Raw genomic sequence first — 21,131 nt, 5'->3', positions numbered from 1 at the left:
AACAAGAAACTGAATTTGCTATGAGCAAGAGCAGATTCCTTGGCAAAGCTAATAAATCTCTTTACTTTAAAAAAAGAAAGAAAATGTTAAAGAGCAAATGAGATGGTCCCAAACCAGTGTGGGTTTCATCTTTGGTTGTTCGAACCTAGCCCTGGGGCTTGTACATTGCTTACCTTTCCTAAAAAGGAATTAAGCAAACCTGGAGATGCATTCGTATGGGAGAGGGCTCTCCCGTGCGGTCTCTCCTAGCCCTCTCCTCGCATTTTTCTCCCTGGAAGTTTGGTTCCAAGAAGTGGAATAATCATGTGACTGCTCGGCCCTGGGAAGACCGATCCGAGGCTGTGAGGGCGCTCCAGGATGATCTGTGCACCATCAGAAGCCCTCCTGGTAGGCTGCCTCTCACAGCGGCTGGGGCTGGGGTGGGGAACACAGTTTGCCAGACTGTCCCAACTCAGCTCTGAGGAGACGGGGAGGCAAGGCAGACTTACTAGCAGTGGGACCATGAAAGAAAGAGAGAGCGTGGGCCACCAAAAACACTAGTGGTGTGATGGGGCTTCCCTGGGAGTGTGGACACGCCCTCATCCGGCGGTTTCTGTCCTCAGGCTCCACTCTGACCTGGGGGAATGTCTTCTACGTGTTGCTCTTCGGCTGGTGGCTCTCCCTGGTCTACCTCCTCATGGCTGTGCTGATGTTTCTCACCATCCTGGCAACTCCTTACGGTTCGTCTTCCTAAAGGGATGGGCCGTCCCTAGACTTGGACTCGGTCATCTCCACCGTGATTTAGTACAGTGGAGAGAGTGGGGACCTGGAATCCAGTCCACACTCTCATACCTACTGCCTGTGTGACCTTGGGGCGAGTCATTGCCCTCTCTTGCCTGTAAAACAGAGATGATGATAACATTTGCCCCATCCTCCTGTGCAGGATTGTTGTGTAGTGTTTCATAAACTTGAAAGTCCATACTGTGTGTAGGAGCTGCTATTTATTTCCAGAATAAAACAACTAACTATGGGAGACTGGCCTATGATAGACTTCTCAGGGGCCATTCATACTCCCATGGTATCTACCTTTCTGGTGATTTTTTTTTTCTGAGCTGAAATAGTGGGGTGGCAGAATTGGGGAATCTGCAGCTAGCTTTTCCCCAACCTGATCTCATTTCAGCCCACTTTTACCCTATGGCTCACAGAATCCCATATAACCTCAGAGGTCATCTGATCTAATCCATACCTGAACAAGAGTCCCTTCTACAATACCTGTGACAAATGGCCATCCAGCCTTAGCTCAAATACCTTCCTCTATCCATCTTGTGAAAAGGAAGGTCTTTTCAGAACTCACTGGGCCCTTCCCCCTCCCATTCTCTCTCTTGCCTACAGGGAAACTATGCTGGCATCTTGCTGGATATTTGCTCTGGCCATTTGATAAAGTGATCCAGAAGGTATAGAAGGAGAAGGGTGGGAGTAGGGAGGCAGAGGTGGTCATAGACAGACCCAGGCAATGTTGTGGGTTGGGGCAGAGTGGGAGGAGTGGGAGACAGAAAAAATTCCACTTTAGGAGTTGCCGAGGGTGTTTAGAAAATTAGTCTTTGTAGGCAAGACACACCTACCTCCTTCCCCCAGTGGGGCTAGGTAAGGCCTAGCTTGGGGTTTCTAGGAAGGGCTTTTGATTCCTTCTCCATTATTTCATGTTGAGGGGTTGGATCTGCACATATGTGAAGTCTGTGAGGCCTCCGATGCCTCCTGTTCCCTGTGAGCACACATAACTGCTTCTTTCTAAATAGTTGGTCAACATATAAAACTCTTACCTACCGGGTACCTTGGCTGTACCCAGAAGTGCTCCTGGCTGCCTGACTTTTTAAGTAAATACTCTGGTTTTTGTTTTAAGATTCCTTCTCTGACCTCCTTTTTCCTTCTTTCAGAAACATTTCTCCCTTAGGTTGTGCAAGGATGCCAGTAACCGTGATTTCTCTGAATTAGAGACCAGCCCACTTCTCGACCACCTTGATGGGCCACTCAGGGTTCAGAAAGTGTACTCAAACCACCCCAAATATAGTTACTGGGTAAGCTGTTCCCTTCATGCTTCCCCTTCCCTTCTCTCTTCAATCCTTGAGATGTAACGATCAGGGACCTGGAATTTTTATATCCTCTTTCTGTGCCTTCCATACCAACACATTTTTTGAGCAGTGTGTTCTTCTCTTGAGTTGATTTCCTTCATTGCTTCCAATATTTTCCATCATGAAATGGGATCAGAATAAATATTATCAACAGTATAAAAGGCACCTAATTACTGTAGGTTGTTTAAAAAGGCACTGGCTTAAAATCTTTGCTTGTTCTCCATGAAGACCAAGGATCTGTGAGGACAGGGTCAAACAAAGCTTCAGGATCCCCCATGTGAGTTGTTGGCATGGAGCAGCTTGAATAGGTCATTTCCTTCTTGATCTTCTATTGCTAGTACCAAGTCAGCACTTACATATGGCTTTTCCTGGGCTACCCTGTCCTGGTCATCATTCACAGCCTTATCTGCTGCTTTTCCTGGCTCCTGGTGTTCATTATTCCAGTCGCCAAGATGAATGCCAGGATGGTGGCCAAGATCCTACTGGCAGACCCAGAGCAGGTGCACGTGCAGGCGATAAAGGTGAGGTGTCCTTGAATGGAGGTGAGAGGCCACACCTACCTGGGGGGATAACCTCTAGTAGCTGTCTGGAAGGCCAGTGTTACTTAGACATATTTAGATACAGGCAAATGAGGAACATCAGCTCAGACCACATCAATCTAATCCTTAAGGCAGCATTGTAAGGAAAGAAGGGTAATCAATTAGAAAGCAGAAAATCTAGATTCAGATCCTTTCTCTTAGAAGCATAGATTTTACAGATGAGGAAACTGAGGTTCCAGAGAAGTTTGGTGTCTTTCCCAAGTTCACAAATGCAATAAGCAGAAGAGTCACAATTTGAACCCAGGACCTCTAATTCCAAATCTGGCCCCCTAACCACCTACTCTACCATTTTCCAATTGTATGACATTGGGCACATCACTTAATTTCTTAAGAAAGATTTCCTGATCTGTAAAAATTGATGTGATAATATTCACACTACCTTACAAGGTGGTTGAGGGAAAACGTGGAAACTGAGAAAAGTAGTGTGTAGAGTCTGAAGCTCTCTGTCATGAGTTACTCATGTTGTCTCTAGCCTTCTGCCTTCAGCTGATGCTGGGCTAATTTGAACTCCAGATATAGTTAGAATCTGAACTTGTATCTTGTTGACTGCAGAGGAAAGTTTGAGTTTTGATTGTTATTGATCTTTCCCCACATCTCCCCAGCCCCTGGAGGTAGGGAGCCTAGGATGAGAATAGCTGGAGTTGGAAAGGGCCTTGTAGGTCATATCTAGTCTACCCCCCTGACCCCCATTTTACAGATGGATGGAAGGCAATGCCTAGAGAGGGTAAAGTGGCTTGGCCAGACATTAGTGGCAGATGGGAGACCAGACCTCAAGCTCTCTTACTCAAAGTGGAAGGGCAAACACATACCTGGGAATCTACTTTCCTCCCACTCTTAGGATAAGAGGTACAAAAAAGAGGGTCCTATAAGAGATCTCTGGGACTTAAGGCTCAAGTGTCTTAATGAATCTTATAGGCCATTTTGTTTTCATAGAATTGTTGGAAGTAGAAAGCAGAGTTCAAATCCCAAAGGACGCAGCCAGCCCAAGTCTAGCTCTGGCCCCTTCTGCCCACTTCTATCATTCCTTCACAATGCTGCCTTTTTGGTCAACAGGAAAATACAGACCTACCTCCACTCTCTCTGCATTCCTATTCCCTGCTATCTTTCTAGGACCCTTTTGCTCCATATGAATGTGGAAGTAGGGGAGGAATATGCCATGGCATTCAATGAATCAGGGAAAAGTCCAAGACCAGAGCCAACATACCCAACTCCCTACACTCCAAAGGGTTGTAGGAGGTACAGATTGGGGGGAATGTTAGGGAAAACATGGAGGGGAGCGGCCAATGGAATAGACCTCTGGAAGAAAACTCACCCTTCTGAATATCTTCTGTCACCCTCCTCCACAACCACAACTTTAGGCAGAGGCACCCTTGGATGCTGACGCCCTTCTGTGCTGCTGTCACGCAGCTAACTCCTACTACTACAAATATACTGTGGATGGTGTTAATGTCTTTGCTGTCAGTATCCTTTGCTGTGTCAAAAAGGTGGCCACAAATGCTATTCCCCCACAGTAGCTCTGCAGCTGGAAATAGTGGGAGAGGACAGACTGAATCTGGGAAGAGGAAGAGTATGGTGGTGAATGAGGAAAACTCATCCCCAAGTGGAAGGGAGCAAGGGGCCAGATGTTTGTTTTTAAGGAAGTTTTTTTTTTTGGGGGGGGGAAGGGGGCAATTGGAGTTAAGTGACTTGCCCAAGGTCACATGGCTGGTTTTATGTTAAGCGTCTTAGGCAGGATTTGAACTCAGGTCCTCCTGACTCCAGGGCTGGTGCTCTATTCACTGCACCACCCAGCCATCCCTTTAATGAAGTTTTACAAAAGGAAGGAAATGGGAACACATCATGAAGGTTGATACCAGATCTAGGGATAGGGGCCCTGACTCCCTGTAGATAACTCATTTGATTTGTTCTGCTTGGGGATGGTGTCCTCCAAACAGATCTGTTTAGAGACATAAGATAAACTTTTCAATGAGCATGGAGTCCTGTTCCTTAACCCATTGTCTCCAGACCTCCTGCCCCTGGTACTCGTGACCTTGATCTTGGGCTACATGGACAGCCAGAACCAATACACCAGCTCTCTGGCCAAGTTCACCCTTTCCCTCCTCTCCATCATACCCCTCTCTTACTTCAATGGCATGGCCATCGCCAGGTAAGACTGAGGGTGCTCAGAAGCTGCTTGTGCCTTCCTCTGTTTTCTACATCCAGACCCCCCAAGAGGCAACAGAGTATAGTAGAAAGAGCCCTGGGCAGAGAAGCTAAAGACTTTGGAATCGAGTCCTAGTTTTGGCATCAACAAGCTATGTGGGTAGCTAGCTGGACAGCAGATTAAGTGCTGGGCCTGGGGCTGGGAAGACTCATCTTCCTGAGTTCCAATCCAGCTTCCAACACTAGCTGTGTGACCCTGAACAAGCCACTTAACCCTGTTTGCCCCTGTTTCCTCATCTGTAAAATGTGCTGGAGAAGGAAATGGTAACCACTCCATTATCTCTGCCAAGAAAACTTCAAAACAAGTCGGACACGACTAAAATGACTAAGCCACAGCAAACAAGCCATGTGAATGCATCCAAGTCACTTGACTCTCTGAGTCTTGGCTTCCTCATCTGTAACACTGTCAGGAGAATGCTTTGTAAGTCCTTCAAGTGCCATGTGAATGTAAGAGGACTTGGCATTGGGGGCCTGGATTTGAATCCCACCATAGACATTATCTGCATGACCTTAGCTAAGTCAGTTTTCTCATCTGTAAAATGAGGTTAATAATGATTATTGATTTTTGATATTGATCTAATATAGATAATGAAATCAGTGCCTCCCTTAAAGTTGGTCTAAGGTAGGGGCTGTGCAAACCTTAACTATAAGTAGTTTTTATCGACAGATTGGGCTCTAAGGCATTCTAGTTTCAAATGCAACAGGCTGCCTGGTTAAGCAGTAAGTATTCCATGGCCGGAGGTCAAAGGATGGAGAGTGGGATGGGGGCCTCAGAGGCAATCTAGTCCAAACCCTTCTTTGTTACAGATGAGGAAACTGAGGCCTATGGAGATAAAGTGACTTGCCCAAGGTCATACAGGTAGTATAGGATTTGAACCCAGATTCGATGACTCCCAAGTGAGTACTCTTTATTACAATGCTCAAATACAGGCTGAATGACTTGTTACAGGTCTTGTAGCAGTTTATGCATTGGGCAAGGGCTGGATCAGTTGATGTCTGTAGTCCTTTTCAACTTGGAGGCTGTCTGACTCTGTGATGAATGTTGAGTGACCCAGAAATATCAAAGTCCCTTGCAGTGACTCTGGCTTGAGGGGAAGGATGGTATGGTGCTGACTGTACTGAACTGTGTGGCCTCTGTCCTGTTTCTGTGCTAGGGACCTTCTCAGAGTACTGCAACCCCAGTGAGGTAACAAGGGACAGGGGTCTTGAGCCCTGATTTTTGTCTTGGTTCCCAGCATTTCAGCTCAGAGCACTTTCGCCATGGGCGCCGTGGTGAACGCCACGTTTGGCTCCATCGTCGAGCTGACCTTCTATATCACTGCACTAATCAAGGGGGCCCAGGAAGGGAACAAATGCTATGAGGAGGTGGTGAAGTCTGCTCTGACAGGCACCGTGCTGGGCTGCATCCTCCTTGTACCGGTGAGTCTGGCCAAGATGGTTCCTCACGCCTCTTCAGAACAGGTATGGAGGGCTACAGGAACCTGGGAAGGGCAGAGACCAAGTTTGGAATTCTCACACTTGGCTTATGAAGAAGTTCCCATGGTCCCAAGCATCCCAATCCCTGAGCCCAGGAAGGACGAAAGATCTGAGAGGTTAATTTGGGCTTCTCTGCTCTTCTGGACATCCCCTCCCTCCAAAACAAACTCATGGGCTTTTATCTCTAGAGCTGGAAAAGCCCTAAGAGACCATAGGATTCAACTCCCTCATTTTTCAGGTGAGGCTAAAGGCCTACCCTAAGATCACACAGGTAGTAAGTAGGAAAGACAGGATGGAAAGTCTAATCCTTTAACCCCAGAGTCAGCCCTCTTTCCCCACACCATGCAGCGTCTCATTAAAATCAGTCTGCAAACATTAACTCATTAAAAAAATGTTTATTGAGCACCTACTATGTACAAAGCACTAGAGGTTATACTAAGAAAATGAAGACACCATGGCTCTTCTCACAGAGCTTATAACATCCTTTGAATATGGAGAGTATTGTAGGCTTCAAAATGTCCAAAACGTCTTCCTCTGGACCCTGAGGGTCCATATTCTGGTTCGCTATAGAGCTCTGCCTCTGATGGAATACCAACAGGCACCCCTGTCTACTCTCCTTGTACTGTGTCCTTTTCAAAGGATGTGTTCTGAAAACTAATGTGGTTTTTGTCATTGAAATCTGCCTGTAAAAGCCATGGGAGATATTTATTGTAACAGTGTGCCTTATTCCAGCTCCATTGTGCTCTCTGTGAATGGCCTCCTACTTGGTCAGCCCCCAAGGTCTAGCTTAGCTCTTGTAATAGCTGTAACACAAGGTGCTTCCTCTGACAGCTGATCAGTTCTGTCGCTCTCAGCTTTTTGGCGATGGAAACAGGTAAGACAGATGATCTACGTGGGTCTTTTGCTTCAGGAGAGAAACCCATGGAAATAGAAAACTTAAGAGCCACTGCCCTGGAGAAGTTGCTCTCGAGGAAATTCTTTTCTTTTTTTGGAGGGGGGCAAGGCAGGGCGAATGGGGTTAAGTGACTTGCCCAAGATCACACAACTAGTGTTAAATGTCTGAGGCTGGATTGAGAACTTGGTCTTGAAAGCAGGGGTACTGAACTTGGGTCTGTGAGCTTGTTTTTCTTGATTACTATTTTATTAATTGTCCTGTTTCCTTTGTAATCCTATGCATTCTGTTTATATATATTTTTTAAAAAACAACATGATTTTAAGAAAGGGGTCCATAGGCATCCCCAGACTGCCAAAGGTGGGGTCCTAAAAAAGATGAATAATTCTATTTAAAGCAGAGACAGTCTTATTTTGCTATTTATATTCCCAGCACTTTGCACAATAAATGCTTTATTTTTTTTTTTTAAAGGAAGGTGGTCTCCAGCCCTTTGTAAGATAAGGAATCCTGTTTTGGTAATCATTCCTATTCAAAAGCTCACCAGCTTGCCACCAGATGTGGTGGAACAGGTCAAGCTATCGCTTGATGATGCAATATCTTTCTCTAATTTGAATAAATTGAGATTTTTGCCTGTCATTGTTTTCTTTTCAAACTGGGCTTGCCTCTAGTGAAATGGCAGGTGCTGAAAGCTGCATTTGTCAACACAGCTGACTAAATCACAGCTGCATGACCAGATCTTTCCTTTGTAATCCTATCTGCTCAATACCTGGTCTCAAAGATCTCACCCATTCCCATGGAGTCAGTTCTCTAAACCAGTAAACATTTGTTAAGTGTGTGCCAAGTAGGGGGATGGGAACCACAGAAATTTAGGTAAGATGTGGTCCCTGCTCTCAGGAGCTCGGGGTGATAAATTACCAACAGTCCTTTGGTTTGGCTTTCTCTAATGTAATTTTTTATGTAATAAATTATGTAATATTGTCCATTAGAGTTATGTGAGGTCTAAGGTGAGGGGCTGGGGAGGGAGATCATTATCAGTCCATTTTCTGGCAGAGATGACATCTGAGGTTTTTTTTTTTTGCTTTTTTGGAGGGCAGTTGGGGTTAAGTGACTTGCCCAAAGTCACACGGCTAGTAAGTGTGTCAAGTGTCTGAAGTTAAATTTGAACTCAGGTCCTCCTGACTTCAGACCAGTGCTCTATTCACTGAGCCACCTAGCTGCCTATCTGAGTTGTATTTTAAAGCAGAGGTGTCATACTCACAGTGTGTACAAAACTCCCTAGTATGACCTAAACCAGATTAAAGATGCAAAATCAATAAAAACGTAATATAGATAATGGTGATTTGTGGGTTTTTAGTCAACATGTGGCCTGCAAGGATCTTTTTCTAGTTGAGTCTGACACCAGTGCTTTTAAGTATGGGTAGGAATTATACAAATAAAGGGGAAGGGAGGAGGGCAGAATGATATTCCAAGCACTGAGAAAGAAAATGAGAACAGACAGTCCTCAAGGTAAAGTTTAAGCATGGTGGGAAGAAGGACATTTGGCAGGGAGAAAGAGCAGGCTAAATTTGGCTGAAGCACCTACTGTGTGGAGAGGAGCAATATAAGAAATCTGCTGCCAAATTAGGGCAGGTCTTAGAACTTAGAACTCACTTCAATCTGTGTTGACGATGTGCCAAGCATTGGGGATGCAAAGGAAGCAATGAGAAATAGGCTGCCATTCTAATGAACTATTTTCCAAGTCTTAAGAAAAAATGCAGATTAAACATTATTTTTCACAGGCCAAAGTGAAACTTTGTGAACTCATGGGTTCCCTCTTTGTGGAGGGCCTCAAGCCAAGGTTGGGCGGCCACTGTTGGGATGACATAATGTATATGTTCGGGTTTGGCTGGAACTAGATGTCCTCAGGGACTCTTACAATCACCAGGGCTCAAATCAGTCTTGGCTCTTCCTTACTATTATTCACGTTCAATCACTGTGGCAGTCCTGTCAATTCTTCCATTCTATTTCTCTTATCCATCCCTTTCTCTATGGCAGTGTCCAAAGTGTCCAAAGTTTCAGCAAAATTCCCCATCAGCTTTACCCAGATTTAAAATGTTTAATGAAAGAAAATTTTAAAATACAGCATGATGTTAACTTGTGGCTTTCTGGGTCAGTCTGCAGCCCTCAGGGATGTTTCTATTTGAGTTGGATACTCCTGCTCCATGGGATATCACCCTGGTTCAGGATCTTAATGACAAGAACATAGTTTTAGGGGCGGCCAGGTAGCACAGCGAGTAAGAGCATGGGCTCCAGTGTTGAGATGACCTGGGGATCGAATCCGGGCTCAGACACTTAGCACCCACCCAGAAACACCTGGCTGTGTAACCTGGAGCAAGTTACTTAACTTTGCTTAAAAAAAAAAAGAACATAGTTTTAGGATGGGAAGGGACCTTAAAGGTCATCTAGTTGAATGTGACCATTTCACAGATGAGGAAACTGAGGTCCAGGGTGGTAGGTGACTTGACCAAAGCCTCACAGGAAGTGAGTAGCAGAGCTGGGCCTGGAATCCAGGGCCTTGAACTCAAAATCAGTGGACTTTCCACTGTAACCAATGCCTCTGTACTATGAAACACCAGCCTCTCACTGGTCACTCTGGTTCCCACCTCTTCTCCCTGTATCCCAGTCCCTGAGCATACCACTAGATTAATTTTCCTGCCCCTCTCATGCTCCGCATTCCGTTGTCCAAATTCCCTAATATGATATCCCAGGTCTTCTACAACTTGGGCTCTTGTCTTACTCCCTCCTTTCATACCTGCCTGTGATTCTGGTCTTACCCTAGCTAAAGTTGCTGAGAGAAATCAGACTGCCTTTGGCACCAGTGTTGATGCCTCAGTCATCTGCGTTTATAGGAAAGGAAAAGCTAGATTCCTGCCTGGGTGCCCATCCCCAGGCCGAAAGCCTCATCTTCCTGGTATAAAGATCTTCCTTTCTCTTTGCCAGCTGATCTCTCTCCCTGTTGAAAACAGACCATGTGGGTAGCAGCCACAAAGAACTCATAAATCATATTCTTTATCGATTACCAACAACTTGACCCTAAGGCAAAGCTTGATGGACATGTGGTCCAAAGAAGTAGAAGAACCTCAAGTAAGCTCCCAGCACATCCTGGTTGGGGCTGGTGCAGGGGAAGCTATCCCTGGAAGAGCCTTGGCTTTCCCTAGAGACCTGATTGGTGTCCCCATTTCTAGTTTCTCCACCATCCACAGATTTTCCAAAAGAATCTTTCTACAGCACTGTAGCACTCAAGAAGCTTTGGTGACTCCCTGCTATTCCTAGGATCATACAAATTCCTCAGCTGGTTATATTTTTCACACTTTTTGTTCCCCAAACTCGGCATTCCATTTCCCACCTCCCTACTTTTGCACAAGCTATCCCCCACTGGTCAGTCAAGCATTTATTAAGTCCTTACTACATGCCCAGCACATAGCTCTCTGAATCCAGAAGTCTTCTTTGAGCTTAGCTACCACCTCCTATAAAAAGCCTTTTCTGTATGTTTTTACTCCTCCCTCCTCATTGTGTCTCACTGAAGAAAGTGAATTCCTTTAAGGTAGGGATGGCCTAATCCTTGGCACAGAGCAGACACCTAAGAAATGTTTGAATTGAATCAAGCTGAGCTGGCTCCTCCATTTTTATAGGGGGTCCATTCGTCCTTGAATCAGTAAATTTCCTATTTGTAACTGCTTTAAAGGATATCCTCCTACAGCACTGACCTTTACAATGCTAAAATAGGAATACTTGATATTTGCTTTGATTCAACAAATGATAAGCACCTACTGCATACATACGGGGTGCCGTGTAGTCAGTGAGGTTACTAAATCCAGTCCATCAGCCAGAAGCACACTATTGGCTTTAACAACTACTTGGACAGAAGAGATGCTTAACTAGTGCTTGCCAATTTATTGTGGTGTCACAGACCAGAGCCTGCCGGAGCTCTTCTCTTTTTGTAAAGAGACAGTCCATAGAAAGTGGAGGTGGGGGGTGGGGGAGTGGAGGGCTGGTTTGAATAAAAACTCTTTTGGTGGAAATTTAAAGATTTAAAATCAGTGGGTTGAAGTTCAAATGCCACTTCTGTTACTATCCCATATGTGCCATTGGGCTTCAGCCTTTCATCTGGAAAATGAGATAACTGGGCTAGACTGAATGATTCCTAAGGCCCCTTCCAGCCCCAAATCTGTCATCTGATGATGCTGATGTTTCCAGGGACTCTGCATGGTGATAGGGGGAATCCACCACCCTGAACAGAGGTTTAACAACCGGTCAGCAGGGGTCAGCTCTGCACTGCTCTTCCTGTCTGTGGGAGGTAAGCTAGGGATATGTGGGGTGGGGTCAATGCATCCTACACAGGACAATAATGGCAGACAATGTCTGGGATGCAGTTAAGAGGTTTAGGTTCTGGAAACAATGTACCAGACTGGGGGGTGGGAGTGAGAGACAAAGGTAAATTCAATCAGGGTAGAGGGTGCTTGGGGACAGCTGGGTGGTATGGTGGATAGAGATCTGGGCCGGGAATAGGGAAGACTCATCTTCCTGAGCTCAAATCTGGCCTCAGACACTAGCTGTGTGACCCTGGGCAAGTCACTTAACCTTATTGGCCTTTGTTTTCTCATCCATAAAATGAGTTGGAAAAGGAAATGGCTAACTACTCTACTGTCTTTGACAAGAAAACCCCAGATGGGGTCAGAGTCAGACACAACTGAAAAACAATGGAACTACAACAACAGAGGGCGCTAAAGGCATATGCGGGAAAGCTGAATAACTCTTCCTCTAAGGACGTGGAAGTGAAAGGCCTGTGTTCTCTCTGGTCTGATTTCTTCTCCCTTCTCAGTGGAGTGCAAAGGTGACTCACCCAAAGTCACGCAGCTGACAAGGGACAGTGATGAAGCCAGAAGCCAGGGCTCTGATTGAGAGTTGGGGACTCTTTTCTACACTGCTGCCCCTTCTTTCCGAAAGTGGGGTGTTACTGCAGGAAGCTCTAAGGTTTGATTCAAGTCCCAGAAAGGAAGTCTGAAACTAACAACCTAGATAGCCCTAGATGGGCTCAAATCTCAGGTCTCACTGAACTGCAGCCCCTGATTCCTGCTTCTTGCCTTTACTTAGTCCTTAGAAATGGTATTTCCATTCCTTGAGATCCAAGGTCCTTGACGTGATAAACCTCTTTAGCACCCTGCCCTTCGGGAGGCAGCTGGCTGGCCACCCTGACTCTGGGACCGGTAATGGGATCTGCTTGACCCTGGAGATGTTGGGAGAAGCTGTTCTGAGCCTCTGGGACTTTGGTGTCAGCAAGTATAGGGACCAGAGGAGTGAGATCTCAGAATCCTACATATCCATGGGCCCTGACAGCAGTTTCCTGGCTGTGGCAGGTGTGTTTGCCCCAACGCTCTTTTCCAAGGTCTATGGGAGACTGATCTGTGGAGAGTGCCAGAACCTTACCCAGGACCTCTCAGGGAGCCATCTGTGCCACAGCTGCCGATTTGACTTGGTAGGTAGAATACCCAGCCCTGAGTTACCCTGGGGCCAGCCCACGTTAGGACACCTCATGAAGTACTAAATAGGTGCTTATATGTCGTACTGAAACTATTATGGAGATGGAGGGGAATGGAGGAAAAGGAGATATTAAATGCTGAACTGGGAACTAGAATTCCTGGGGTTTATTTCTACTGCTCTTCAATGCCCTGTGCAACCTTGTGGAAAACAAAAATTAGTTTTCCCAGGAACACCCTCATGAATGAGTGGGTATGGGTACTGTTAGCTTTTCTATCAGGGTTTGAGGACCCTAGAGGACAGGATATATTACACAAGATAACTGGGTAGTAAACTAATGTGTCCCTCATCCTTTAAATGTAAGGGATACTGGCAGCAACAAGACTGACATTACTGAAAACTAATATACACACTATGATATTTTTAATTGTCTCATGGGTTGGGAAAAGGAATTTATATACAACAATATTTCTTTGCCTAGTATTAATTATACAAATCCTTAAATAAAGTGCACTTATGTTTATCTTTAAAAAAAAACAGCTCTAGGTTGTAGGGTTTTTTTTGAGAGGCTATAAGTAAGTACTATAGGAATTTGGAAAGAGGACTAGAATAATCAGGGAAGACTGTTGTAGAATTTAGATGGGGAAACATAAGAAGCTACATTCTAGGCAAGATAAATTGAGAGAACAGCAAGGATATGGAGATAAGTGTGTGTATTGGAGACAGAACCTGACTGGAGTGAAGGATGATTAGGCAACAGTGGGAAAAGGTAAGTCTGAAGCAAGTCATAAAGGGCCTTTTAAGCCCCTAATATTCAGGTCATTACAGCTATGGAGTATTGTACTCAGTTCTGGACTTCATGTTAAGCCCAACACTGACAAAATGGAGCCTGTCCAGAATAGGGCAAAACACATCACGAGGATTGGTAAAACGAAAAAAGGATGTTTAGCTTGAAGAGAAAACTGGGCACAGTCATCTGAAGAAAACCTTATCACCTTATAGTTTCTCTCCTCCCTAGCCTTTCTCTATACACTTCTATCTGTAAACTACTCCTGGCTCTATAAATTCTAGGGTCTCAGCAAGGCAGATTCCCGTAATGAAGCAAGTCTAGCTCAAGACTAGTGGGAAAACTGCCCGGGGGGTGGGGGGTGGGAGGTGATTTCCTAATCTCATTTTGTATGGAAATTCTCCCACTGCAGTAGCTTTGGTCAGCCCAAAACCTGGTACTGAGACTAAGATCCTAAGGATTTATATCACTACCTCCCCAAAATTTGTCATCCAATGAAGTCAACTGACTTCAATCTTTTTTTTTTTTTTAGAATGTAGGCTCCAGCCTCGGAAGGCAGCCTTTTATTTTATTTTACTTTATCTTGCCTTTTGGAGGGCAATTGGGGTTAAGTAACTTGCCCAAGGTTACACGGCTAGTTTTTTTACTTCAATCTTTAATATATCCCTTTTTCTGTTCTCCCCAAGGGCCAATCCTCTTTTGAGGGGGTCATCTGCTTAAGTAGACTGGAGTAAACTGGGGGCTGAGAGAGGATAAGGGGAATAGCCTTAGGTAGAAAGGAGGCAGAGCCCAGTCTTGGATCCTGGGGAGGCTCATAAAACTTGTAATCGCTGGCCACTGATTAATGGCTCAGGTTTGCCTTTCAGATGGAGAACAATGGAACTCTCTATTACAGCCATGTCCAGTAAGTATAATCATGACCCTATGACTTGAGGGGAACCACCATGAGTTCCGGTTACTGGTTTTCTAGGACCAGTTCTCCTTCATAACCAGGATTTGACTGCTTTGCCCATTTCCTACCCATTTGGCCCAAACACTTGGGACATACTAGAAAGAACTGACTCGCTTTGTGACTCTGGGAGATTCCCTTCCCCTCTCTGAGCTTCAGATTCTTCTCTAAGATGGGAATGGGTGCTACCTGCTTTGTAAGGGAGCTGTGGAGTGTGTACAAGGGGCACCCAATTTGGAGCTAGAGGGCCTGGGTTTGAATCCTAGTCTACCTCTCTGGGTCTCCCTCAGTTTCATCTGTAAAATGAGGGGGACCAAAACACATTTTAACATTCCAAGGACCTATGACTCGGAGATCCTCCCTCAAGAGGGTCTTATCTTTTGTGGTACCCCACAGGTAATAATAATATGAATTATTTATTATTGTCCAGTGGGGAAATAAGCAGATGGGATGGGGTTCTGAGAACTGGAAAAGTGACCAACTATAAAGGAAGTACTGATGGCAATTGCATTTGTGGTGGCATCATACTGGCTGTGACATGGTGGCACTAGAGGTTTACTCCTAAACCAGGGTAACTGCTTCCCTTATCTCTTTGCCTTTCCCCTCCCCCACTAGCTGTCTTGCAGATGTGGGCTTAGTCTCCTTGTCATTCTCCCGTGTGGGATGGAGATACTGGTGTCCTGGTTGGGGCTGTTGGCCTCTGCCTTCTCCCTCTTCACCCTGGCATTACATTCCAGGCCCTTGGTATACGCGGTGTGTCTCCTCCTCCCTGCTGCCTACCTCGTGGGCCTCTTCTTCACCCTGAAGACTCACTCTCACATCTATGACATCCACATCAGTGACTACCCCTGTGAGTTGCAAGATGGTTTAAACCATCCTTCCCTTTGGCTTCCTTGCCCTCTTCTCCACCTGGACCAGAGATCAGCAAAGGAATTAACCAAATTTCTCAGTTATGAAAGTGTGAGGAAGGGGAACAATGTATTTCACTGGGCAGAACCTGGGACTGTTAGGACCCTTATTCTCCTTGTTCATCCCCTCCCCAAATCCTTGAAGCAATAGCAAGGTGAACTCTAGGATACTGGGGTCCACAAAGCTGAAGGAAGGACGAGTCTCGAGAATCCACAAGGGGTGATAACTGTTAGTCTTGAGGGTCTCACTTCAGGCTTCTCCCTTCTTTCCTCTTCTCCCCCCCACCAGTGCCTGGGCACCATTACAGAGCTGTGGTTCAGTGGCCCCGATGGCGTGTGCTACTCATGCTGCTGCTGTCCACCCTCTGCATGTCTGCCTGTGCCGACCTGACCACAGAGCACATCAACCCCATTCTGGAGAGTTCAACTGTATCCCAGGTGAGGAGGTGTCTCCTGTTACCTTCACTTTGGAGGCAGTGGCTCCATTCAGATAGAGCTAGTGGGGAGAGGAGGGTTTGTCTAAGAAAAAAAATACTAGACTGAGAGACCTGGGTTCTAATTCTGACTCAGCTCAGCCCCAAACTCAGTGGGAGTTTTGGGTCTTCAAATCACTCTCATCCTTGATTCCCTTTTCTCAGAGGGAAGTGGCAATGCCTTCCCTACTCATTCCACAGCTTTGTTGGACCTGAGATAATTCTTAAAAGGAATAAGCCCTTCACCTATTCATAATATATCATAAAATTCCATCTATGAAGGTGACTGTTCTTACCATATATTCCTGTCTTTGCCAGGCTCAACCAAAGCTCAGAGCCAGAGTCACAGGATCAGATTTTGCTTTTACCCCAAACAAAACTCTTAGGGTTCAGTATCTGCCTTTTCTTACCCCATCTCCCTGCCCCATGGGGCTGCCTCAACTGCCTAAAATAGTAGTTTTGACAGGTCGAGTTTCCCTGCTGAGACTAAAAGGCACTACTGCCTTGCCCTCTGAATAGGTGCATCTCGGCCTTACTACCTTGGCCTAGGACTGCAGGGTACGATCTGCCCTGACCAATTAGCTAAATTTCTTGGTCCAGTCCAGATGCTAGTGCTAGGTTGCTATTTAGAAAGGGACATTTGTATAGAACGAAAAAAGTCTTGGTTGGTGCCTTTTGAGGTGATAGGGGATGAGCTCAGCACAAGTTTCTAGAAAGTCGGGGCCCAAGTGCTTTTCTCTTTTCCTCCTCTCAGTATTTCATAGGAGTAACCCTGCTTGCCATGGTGCCTGAATTGCCCGAGATTGTCAATGGGATTCAATTTGCCTTGCAGAACCACCTGAGTCTCAGGTGAGGATGCTACCCCTGCAGGGGTGGAGGGACAGGGCAGAGGTCAGTCGGAAGGTGGTGCTGGACTCTTAGTGATAGCCTATTTCCCACAGCCCAGACATACACTGTTAGAGGCTTCTTATAAAATGTACTTCCCTAGTCCTCAGCTGGAGATTTTATGACTGAAACATTCCAGTTAAAAGAATTCTCAGCTTGAAGTCAGCAGAAGAAAGCCTTGTGAATGGAACAAAAAGCGTTGTAGGAAATATCTTCAAATAGCTTTGAGGTCCATACATATTATAAGTTGGCTAGAGTACAGAAGCCAGATTAACCAAGGGAAGAGGTAGACTAAAATGAGACAGGTGGTTCTCTCTGTAACATTAGGCAGTATGACCTAAAAAAATGAGAGTAAGGCTCTGTGTTTTAATTCTTGTTCTGCCATTACCTAGCTATGTGACCTAGGGCAAGTTACTTCACCTGTCTAAGCAAGCCTCAGCTTTCTTATCTGTAAAACAGGATAGGAATGAATGATTTCTAAGGTCCTTTCTAGCACTATGATTCCGAGTACTTTGTAGATAAGATCATGATGGGTCACAACTACTTCGGAAAGAAATGAGCTGCAGTTATCACTTGGGGGTGGAATTCAAGCAATATTTGAGCTGTACCCAGCAGGTAGATATTGTCTCAATGGAGAGAGGAAGGGAAGCCCTCAAGCACAAGATAAGCATCAGGTTATGATGCCCAAACAGCCGTTTTGTTTTTCAAGGAAGCCCCTCTGCTCTCAAGCTATTAATTTTGCAGAAAAAATAAAGAGCTTCTGCCCCCCTGGAAGAAATTAGCTTTGAAGCAGTAAGGGCTGGTATAATAAGAATATTGTGAATGGAGGGTCACAAAAATCTAGGTTGATTTGAATCCTACAGTGATTTTCTGGGAAGTCTTTTTAAACCTTTGGGCCCGGTTCCCGGTCTGTAAAAGCACTAGGTGATTTTAAGGCCTCTTCTCAATCAAATGGAGGGGCCCCAAGTGTCTTGTATCTGTGGTCCAGCTCACCTGGACAGGCACATCTTTCTTTCAGGTTCCTTTTTTGCCACCTCACTCTACCTCCCGTTCCAATTCTCTTTTAGCATTGAGATTGGCAGCTGCATTGCAGTACAAGTCTGTATGTTGCAGATACCCATCCTGGTGCTGTTCTCTATCTTCTATGTAAGTCAATCTGGGAAGGAAAAGGACTTTCAGGGGGTCACTGACTTCCTCACATTTAAGAGGCTGACATGAGCATTTTCTCAAGACGTCTTCTGCTCTCAGGAGTCCAATGGACCTCCCTTGGGAGATAGGACACTTGAGTGTCTTCCATGGACATTCATTCAACCCTCTGGGAACAACCTTTGATTGTGAGCAGATCAGACCCACCTTGGACTTTTTCAGATTTACATGCTCACTAAGGATGGCTATAAGAAGGCAGAAGGTGCCCCTCCACCTGTCCATGAAGGCTGATGGATTACTGAGACCTCTCTTGGACTGGGAGGGACCCAAGTAACTCAGTGTGCCCAGCCAAGAGGATAAAATGTGATTGCTGTTATGATTTAAAGGGATATGACAGAACACTGGATTTGCAGGGGTCAAAAGCTCCTGAGTGCCTTTCATGACCCAGAGCAAGCCAGAATGTTCATTTTTCGGGGCCTCAGGTTTCTTACCTGTAAAATGAGGAAGGCTGAAGTAGACCTCAAATAATTTTAAAACATGAAAGCCCTCCGGGGATCAGAAAATGTTTTAAAAGTGCTGTTTAAAAATGGACCCCCTGAGTTCCTAAGCCCTCTGATCCCCATCACAAAGCAGATATTAGCAGAGGTCTAAGTTACTCTCTTTTAGCCAACAGGATTTATGCTGTTCTTTAGTGACCTCCACGTCTATGCCAGCATGTTCAGTGTCATTCTCATGAATTATATCTTCATGGGTGGCAAGTGTGACTACTTTCAAGGTGAGTTTGAAGGGGACAGGAGGAAAGGACATACAGGGTAACCCTTTTATGGTGAAGTATGAGATGCGTTTTTCAAAATCCCATATTTAGTTCTAGGTAGTAGTTTAGAAACTCCAGGTAGAACAGAGGCACATATGTCCCAGGTAATCCTAGGCAGGGTGGCCTCTTGCACGGATTGTTCACTTGTGGTGGAGGGCAGCAGGTGGTGTTGAAGGAATGTGTTAAGGAGTTCTACCTAAAACCACATAGCAAAGAAGGCTCTTAACTAGTCTCCAGTTTCCAAGGAAGCAGAAAAGTGACCATTTTCTGAAATGGCTATTACCCGAACTGATTGAAAGTTTTGCGTCTGTTCCCGGGTAGTTGAACAATGAGCCCAAATGTGCCCTCTCCTTCCTCAGGTACTGTGCTGGTAATGGTCTACTTCCTCCTCCTTTCGGTCTATTTCTTTGCTCCTTCCCCTGATGGCTGCTGACATATGCTTCCTCCTGGACTCAGCATTTGGCTGCATCAGAGATGACTGGATACTGTCCTTTGAGGCTGTGAGACCTGTGTAGGCCTTAAGGATTTACCTCATCTGATTTGAAATCTGCAGAACCACACTGGGAAGCCAGTAGAAGTCAATCCAAATCTCTCTCTCATACCTCCTCTCTTGTTTTTACATTGTGGGAACTATTAAAGAAACAAAAGCCTTTGTACTAAAACTTCATTCCCCTTAGGACTTAGCTAATGAGATCCCATTTTTCCCTTGGTCATTTCTGACTCTTGTCACATCCAAGGAGGAGTCTCCAAAGGGAAAGTGGTAAAATGGTCCCATGTTTTTCAGTTTCATTCGGTTTGTACTATTCTCCTTCCCTACTAAAGTAGTTACTTTATAGAAACTGCAAGTTCCCAAATTTTTGCCTTGCTCTAAAAGTGTAAATAAAGGCAGATTAAAGGTGAGAAAGGAAGCTCTGACCATTTACCCTGCTGCTAATAAAGTGAAAGCCCTGACCTAAAGCCGGAGAGGGGGGTAGTGGTGGTGGGGGGAAGCTTTTGTATCTTAGTTTTATGGAGACAAGTTATCAAAATACTAGAGATAGTAAAGTTGTTCTCTCTAGGGAGTAGGAGATCTGTTACACTGAATTCTCTTCTCTTCCACACATTATAAACTCACATGCTGTTCAACAAACAGATTAGAAGCTTAAAGGGTGGGGGGGGGGAAGGGAGAAGCAAGATCAATTATCTCATTACCACTATTACTAATTCACTGAAGTTACAACTAAGTAACAAGTAACAATTAGGTATCTGTTTGCTAGTTTTACAAGATGAGGATGCTACTTCAAAAAAGATTCATTCCAACAGAACTCTATCACCATAAAATTGAGCAATCTATGGAGTTGGTTATGAAGCTGCTTTTTCACTGATGAATTTGATCAAAATTATTTCCCTATTCAGGGAGACCTTAAGTAATTAATGTTAGGATAAGATAAAGGAGGTTTGTACTGACAAAGAAAACCAACTAAGAGGAAAAAGGAGGACGGAGATACCTCAGTGTCCTTGGAGGTGGTGGTTAATGTGTTCTACAGGGATGAACACAAACATGAACCTGTGTAAGGGTTATGGGATTTAAAGATCTTCCATGCCCCGTTGGACTTGCTGATGTAGCAGGAAGGGGCGGAGCAAGAGGAAGCGGAAGCCAAGCTAGCGTTCCTGCGTTGGCTGGCGGTGGTGGTGACGGGGGCAGCAGCAGAGGCAGTGGCAGCGCGAAGCCCTTTTTGAGTTAGGACTGCTAAGGACTTTCTGCTAAGGACTCCTGCTGAGGACTGCCAGGGGCCGGAGCTGCTGGGAGCGCGCTTCCAGGACGCTGGGTAGTTGCTGTGTGTGGGGAGAGGAGGACCTTTGCCTGAGGTAGCCTGTTCTGTTTTAAAGGCTTGAAAATGTGGGTGCTTTCTACTTTATCTACCTGTGCCAATATCATAACTACTCTGATGGCTTTCACTTTCTGGTTTTGGGACTCAGTCTTTTGGTATCTTAATAAATTTTCTAGTTTATTTCCTCATATGGCAAACATGACGTATTTTGTAATGGATAATTATATCAGCATATTTGTAATCTCTATAGGCATTGTGAATATGGCATTGCTGATACAACCTGCTTATGGAAAGCAGAACTTTGCCAAGGATATCAAAAGTTTAGTTATTCTATGGCCTGACCAAAAAACTTTCAGGCAGCACTATTCTGATGGTTCCAAATTACCTTGGGCAGATAGCAGGGTCAAGTGCGGGATGAGTGATGACAAATATCAGTCTTCTTTCCAGCACCAAGAAACAGAGTAATTCTGGTGAAGATGAGGCTGTGTCCTATGGAGTACCATGTCTTATTAGTACCTGCAATGCACTCCAACCGTGTAACTATTAAATTTATTCCCCTTCATG

The 21,131-nt window shown here is 45.2% G+C and overlaps 1 protein-coding gene across 1 annotated transcript; it reads left to right on the top strand.

The window, feature by feature from the left end:
- Positions 1-201: 201 nt before the first annotated feature.
- On the top strand, positions 202-20,929 carry LOC138160595 (uncharacterized). Its single transcript, XM_069087213.1, has 17 exons — positions 202-387; positions 603-719; positions 1,372-1,433; positions 1,914-2,054; positions 2,447-2,629; positions 4,066-4,168; positions 4,712-4,853; positions 6,145-6,328; positions 11,514-11,613; positions 12,674-12,792; positions 14,448-14,485; positions 15,268-15,380; positions 15,728-15,876; positions 16,666-16,760; positions 17,864-17,942; positions 18,609-18,717; positions 19,116-20,929. The coding sequence occupies exons 1-17, from the start codon at positions 216-218 to the stop codon at positions 19,187-19,189; spliced, it is 1,980 nt and encodes a 659-aa protein (XP_068943314.1). The 5' UTR covers positions 202-215; the 3' UTR covers positions 19,190-20,929.
- Positions 20,930-21,131: the final 202 nt, after the last annotated feature.

This window comes from Petaurus breviceps, unplaced genomic scaffold (genome assembly GCF_028583685.1).
Source record: "Petaurus breviceps papuanus isolate PSGF00001 unplaced genomic scaffold, PetGlider_PUasm1.0 181, whole genome shotgun sequence".
In the NCBI taxonomy this organism is placed as follows: domain Eukaryota; kingdom Metazoa; phylum Chordata; class Mammalia; order Diprotodontia; family Petauridae; genus Petaurus; species Petaurus breviceps.
The sequence above is the reverse complement of the archived record's forward strand: the minus strand, read 5'-3'. Positions and strand labels throughout refer to the sequence as shown.